The 5586-nt window shown below is 68.0% G+C and overlaps 2 protein-coding genes across 2 annotated transcripts in view; both read right to left on the bottom strand.

The window, feature by feature from the left end:
- The window catches only part of EFNA1 (ephrin A1), an 8875-nt gene extending 5033 nt beyond the window's left edge, over nucleotides 1–3842 (bottom strand). Inside the window, exon 1 of the mRNA XM_019474126.1 lies at nucleotides 3769–3842. Within this exon, the coding sequence (XP_019329671.1) occupies nucleotides 3769–3842 (74 nt within the window). The remainder of the gene's footprint in view (nucleotides 1–3768) is intronic.
- Nucleotides 3843–4788: 946 nt separating this feature from the next.
- Nucleotides 4789–5586, bottom strand: part of LOC103905542 (ephrin-A3) — a 6385-nt gene continuing 5587 nt past the window's right edge. The window contains exons 4-5 of the mRNA XM_019474125.1: nucleotides 5121–5249; nucleotides 4789–4910 (exon numbers count right to left, since the gene is read on the bottom strand). Of these exons, the coding sequence (XP_019329670.1) occupies nucleotides 4789–4910; nucleotides 5121–5249 (251 nt within the window). The remainder of the gene's footprint in view (nucleotides 4911–5120; nucleotides 5250–5586) is intronic.

Genomic DNA, 5586 nt, shown 5'->3' with positions numbered 1-5586 from the left:
AGGGGGGAGGGGGGTCACCCCGGCTGAGGGTGTGGGTGATGATGGGGTGAGGCCCGGGCTGTTCCCCGCGGGAGGCGGTGTGGACCCCCGGGGGCTCGGGGGAAAGGGGGGGAACCCCCTTATTTGAGATGCTGGGAGACATCAGGAGTCCCTGGGTGAGCGGGACCTGGCAAGCTGCAGCGGCTGCCAAGAAGGTGCCGGGGTCCGGGAGGGGCTGGGGGTGGCAGGGGCAGCCCCCCCCTCCTCCTCCCCCTGCCCTTATCAGCTGCCTCTGCTCTCCCAGGGCTTTTGCTCCAGCACCGGAGGAACCCCTCACACATCCCCTGCCCTGCTCCCCTCCCCGCTCTCTGTTTGCTCGATATTGTGAAATTCCCCCCCCCCGTGACCCTCCAGTGCAGGGCGGGGGGCTGCGGGCCCAGCAGGCGCAGTGGGCACGCTGCCGGCTGCCTGGCGGGGAGCGCAGCGGCTTGCTATCTGCTCCCATCTGCCCCCAACACCGATCCATCCTTGTTAAGCTCGGCGGAGAGATGCTTTGCCACCGTGTTGTGAAGTGATAACTCAGCCGCATTTGCAAAACAACTTTCCTCTTGTTTATTACATAATGATCCATTGATTGTGGGTAATGTTGCATGCCCGCCGCTGCAGCCGTGCGAGGAACGCTCCCCTGGCACGCTGGAGGGGCTTGGTCAGACGCCGGCACACTGGAGAGCAGCTGTCGGCTCCAGCAGCCGCGGGCTCCCACAGGGCCGAGGTTGTGGGGCTGGGTGTCCCGTGTCCCACCCACATCCCCCATGTCCTTCCCGCGTCCCGACCTCTCTCCCCACCCTCGGCTCCCGCGGGAGGGGAAACCCGCTTCTTCCCTTTCATCCTCCCTCGTTGCAGCCAGGCCTGACATCATCCCCTGCACCTTAATGACTGTGCAAGGCCTCCTGCTCCCAGGAAGCTGGTGCTGCCGTGGCTTGTACAAGGGAGCATCTCCTGGGAACCCCCCTGGGGCCGCAGCCCGCTGGGATCAGGGAGACGGAGCCCATGCAAGCCATGGGGACGGGCACAGCCAGAGGGTGGTGGGAGCTGGTCAGCACTGCAGCTGCTTCCTTCTCTGGGGTCCTGGCATCGCCCCGGTACTGCCCCCACCATGGCAGAGACAGGCTGCGCCTGTGCCAGGTGCCTGGGGAAACCGAGGCAGGGAGCAGCGATGGGGGGGAGGCCATGCAGCCCCTGGCAAAGCCCAGCACCTGAGGCCGTCCCCCCCAGCAGGGCTGGTGCAAGCTCCGAGGAGGTGACGAGCCTCCTGGAGCACCATGCTGATCTGTCCTGTGGGACTACGATGTGGTACCCAGTGCCGTCGGCTGAAGGGCTCCCCCGTCCCCTCCGCTGCAGTCCCCAGCCCCAGGGCAGGGCCACCAGCGCATGGGGACAGGGCTGGGAGTGAGGCCACGGGGACCTGGCCAGGTCCCAGCGTCACTGCCCTGCCTGGCCCGCAGCAAAAGGGCAGTGCCAGCATTAGTGGCTGGACTGGGGGAGGAAGGATGAGCACGTGTCCCCTGCTGGGGACAGCCCGAGGGACAAGCCGGGGCTGGAGGGTGCCCCATTACCTCCCTGTGCTGGATCACCTGGGGCTTGACGGTGGGGGACGGGGTGACCGTCAGGGTGGGCAGCACCCCATGCAGGGTGGGGGGCGCCCCCCCGCAGCGGCAGCAGGGGTGCCAGCAGTGGTGCGCACGTGCGCATAGTCACAGCCACGCCGCCTGGTACGTGCAGCGCTGGGGGTCGCCCCAGGTGACTGTGGGACAGGGTCAGTGCCCGCGCAGGCAGGGCTTCTGCTGCGCTGGCTGCGGTTTACAGGACAAAGGTGAAGCCATTTCGCGCCGTAAACACTTGTGGCAGAGTGGCACGGGGCAGGTGGAGCTGGCCAGAGGCCACGGAGCTCGTGACAAACTATTTATGGTTTCTCGGTTCGGGACACCCAGGTGCGCCCCAGCCCCTGCCTGGGCTGACATCACTGGCCGTGAGGCCAGGGGAGGAAGAGGAGTTGTCCAGTCCGTGGCCGGGAGCGAAGGCCGTGGTGACGTTCCGTGCCGGCTGCGTGCAGCCTGGCAGGTAGGCACAGCCCAATGCCAGGCTGCGCGTGGCAGGGGCAGAGCCGCGTCCCCGAGGCTGGCTGGCCATGCCAGGCCCTTATGCGTTTGGCCGGAGAGTGGGATGCACCCAGCCCTGGCCATGGAGGACAGATGCTGCCACGGGGTGATGCAAAGCCTCGTGCCACACGGCCGGTCCAGGCGCACACCCCTTGCCTAGAGCCAGACCTGCTGCCGGGGCTGTGGAAGCCCCCCCAGCACCCGGGGGGCACCCAAGCCCCAGCACTGGGGTCCCAACAAGGGCTCCCCCCTGCCTTGGAGCAGCAGGGCTCGGGGATCCCCTGTACCAGCACCCCAGGAGTCTGGTCCAGGCTGCCCCTGGCGTGCCATGCTGTGCCCTGCCTGAGGGCACGGAGCGGAGCAGGGCTGGGTGGCTGGTCCCCACCGAGCTGGCAGCAGTGCCACATGCCCGCCGTGGAGCAGTGCCAAGGTTGAGGCAAGCGGCAGGAGGAATTTTGCAAGCGGAGCTTGCCGTGCCGCACTGTGCTGGGGCGGCTGACTCAGTCCCTTGCTCCCCCCCCCCCGCGATGCACTGGCCAACAAGGGCTGCACCAGGCTCCCCAGCCCACCCTGCCACGTGCCACTGGCACAGCCACGCACCGGGACGGGGGCTGCGGCTGGTGCCCATCTGCCAGCGTCCAGGGGGATACGGCCCTTGGCAGCGCTGCATGATGCTGCCCCGGCTGGACCCTGGCCCTGCCACGTAGCTCCAGCCCAAGGTTGGCAGCCAGGTGCTGGGTGGCACCCTGAGTCCCCGGGGAGGGGGGTCCAGGGTAGGGTCCCCGGCCCCACAGTGGGCCAGGCCTGCGGGAGTGCAGGGGGGACATGGGGAGCCGGCGCCTGCCGGGAGTGCTTGGAGGACCCGTCTGACAGGTTCGCCGGCTCTTCCCGCACCCAGACAAGCCCAGGCCGGCAGGACGCCGAGCCACCGCCCAGCAGCGCCTGCTGGGGTGGGGGGAGCATGGCCGCCCTGCTGTGATGGCGGTGTGGACCCCCCGAGGCCGCAACCACAGCAGGTCCGTCCCTACTGGGAGAGGGGCCACTGCCCCCCGAGTCCCACACTGCTTTGTGGGGAGAGTGGCTGCCCCCCTCCTGGGGGCACTGGGCCACCCCAGCCCAGCGGGGTGCAGGGTCAGGACCTGCACGGCTGCTCCCCTGCACCCACCAGGGCTGTGGGGTGCCAGCCATGGGGCTGGGTGCACCTCACTCATCCATAGCCCCAGCAACACCCCAAGGGTGTGACCCCATCCCCAGTGGGTCCCTGGGCACAGCCCCCTCCCCACACATTCCCTTGCCTCGCTGAAGGCACCGGGGGGGGGAGCCGAGGGCATCCCCAAATCCTGCGGGAGCTGCCGTGCAGACAGGCGTGTGCCAGATCCCCCCTGACGCTGGCAGGAGCCAGCATGCCTGGCGGAGCCAGACATGCTGGTGGGGGCAACACGGGGATTCCCACGGGGCCCCCAGGCACATTGGGGTGCCTGCCGGCAGCCGCTCACCCTGTACAACCAGTGAGGATACCGAGGAGGGCTCTCCTGCACCCACTCCTCCCCGGACTGCTCCCAGCCACTGCAGCCCAGCACCCCCCAAGGACCCTGGGGATGCGTGCCAAGGGCCCTTGCACTGCTCTTACCTGAGGGTGCTGCCTGACATCCGCGCCGTGCTGTCCTCCTGCGGGCAGCACCAGGTCCCTGCTGGATGCTCCATGCTGGCGCCTGGGGGTCAGTGGGGAGCAGAGCCGGTGGGAGGTGGGGGGGGAGCGCCCCGCATCTCCCCAGGTTGCCCTTGCTGCCAGCGGCGCTGAGCCCATGACTGGAACCGTGGTGCCTAGGGCCGGCGAGGCAGGCGGCACGGTGAAGGTCGGCACCTGGCGCTTGCTGCCCTCGCCTGACCCCTGCCCCGGCCAGAGCCCACCGTGCCGGAGGGCAGGGCTGGCCAACGGCTGACCAGGAGCGCTGCACGCCGCCGTGACAGGGGTCTTTTTTTTTTATCCTTTTATTATTTTTTTTTTAATAGACTAAGAGCAGAATATGAAAATCACCAGCCAAAGCACTTGAAAAAAAGGTTGAGTTTGTTTTTTTTTGTTTTGTTTTCCCCAAAAAGTGTCTGTGCGTTTGCATAGGTCAGGTCTTCACGGAAGACGAGGAAAATCCAACACGTTCAACTATGTACAAGCCAGCCTGGGGCCGGCGCCACTGCCTATGGTACAGTGTAGATATATCTATATAGTCACTCTCTGTACAGTATGTATAGATCTCTATGTAGGTATGTACAAGCTGCCCGGCCCTGGGGGTCCCTGCCCTCACTGGGCTCCCCAGTCCAGCACTGCCCCCCAGCCACGGGGCACCGGGTGGGCTGTGGGCAGGACTCCACGCTGTGGGACGGTGTCGGCGGAAGGTGCGGTGCACGCAGCAGCACCAAACCACATCCTCGCAGATGTAGCCACAGCCAGGGTGGGGGGCGAGTCCCAGCCGGGATCGGTGCATGCCGTGGCCCCCTGCCTCGCGGGGCGGCTCTCCGGGCAGGGGGGTGGCGGTGCGGAGGAGCCAGGCAGTCCCACGGTGGTTCCCCGCCGGGTCTCACAAGGGGCGGCAGGTTGGGGGGTCCCCACTCGGCGGAGCTGCGCTGGCCAGGCCCTCACAGGCGCCGGGAGCTAGGAGGCCAGCAGCGTCATGAGGAAAAGCGCGGCAGCCACGGCCAGGGGCAAGTGTTCCCGCTTGGGGCTGGTGCCGCTGATGCTCTTCTCCAGCTTGGGCATCTCCGGGTTGAAGTTTTCTGCGGGGAAGAGCGAGAAGGTGAGGGTGGCACCGGGGCGGCCCCGAACCCCCACCCCACGGCTGGGGCTGCCCTGCGGGCGGCGGCGGGGAGGGCACGGCGCTGATGGGCCAGGGGCTCTGCCCGAGGGAGAGAGGGGATGGGGGGGGTCACACTCCCTGGCCACCTTGTGCCGCAGCCCCCCCGCCCCGCCCAGGAGGGATGGGGGACCCGCCGGCAGGCCACGCCACACCCCGCTCGCCCGCAGCCCCCAGGGTGGGCACGGGGGGTACTTACTGGAAGCGCAGCACACGAACACTTTCATCTTCAGGCAGGCCCGGCGGTGGGTGTGGGTCGGGGGGGGGCCCGGCGGTGGTTGTGCGTCGGTGTGGCTGCAAGGCAAAAGCGGGCTGGGGTGGCTCCAGAGCGGGTGACCCCAGCCCCGGCAACCCGAAGGCTCGGTGAGCTGCTACCTGCTGGGTCTGGGCATGTTGGGGTCTGGCCCTGCCTGGGGGTGTGCTCCAGGCTGGGGATGCAGCAGCACCCCCATCCTGCACCCTGAAGCTGAACTTGCATCAGCACCCTGCACCCCTGTCCTGCACCAGCAGCCCCCCAGCACCCCAATCCTGCATCAGCACCCCCTGCATCCCCATCCTGCACCAGCACCGCCCCCCACCTTTCCCCGCACCCCCATCTC

The sequence above is a fragment of the Aptenodytes forsteri genome, unplaced genomic scaffold (genome assembly GCF_000699145.1).
Source record: "Aptenodytes forsteri isolate BGI_AS27 unplaced genomic scaffold, ASM69914v1 Scaffold617, whole genome shotgun sequence".
Classification (NCBI taxonomy): domain Eukaryota; kingdom Metazoa; phylum Chordata; class Aves; order Sphenisciformes; family Spheniscidae; genus Aptenodytes; species Aptenodytes forsteri.
The sequence above is the reverse complement of the archived record's forward strand: the minus strand, read 5'-3'. Positions and strand labels throughout refer to the sequence as shown.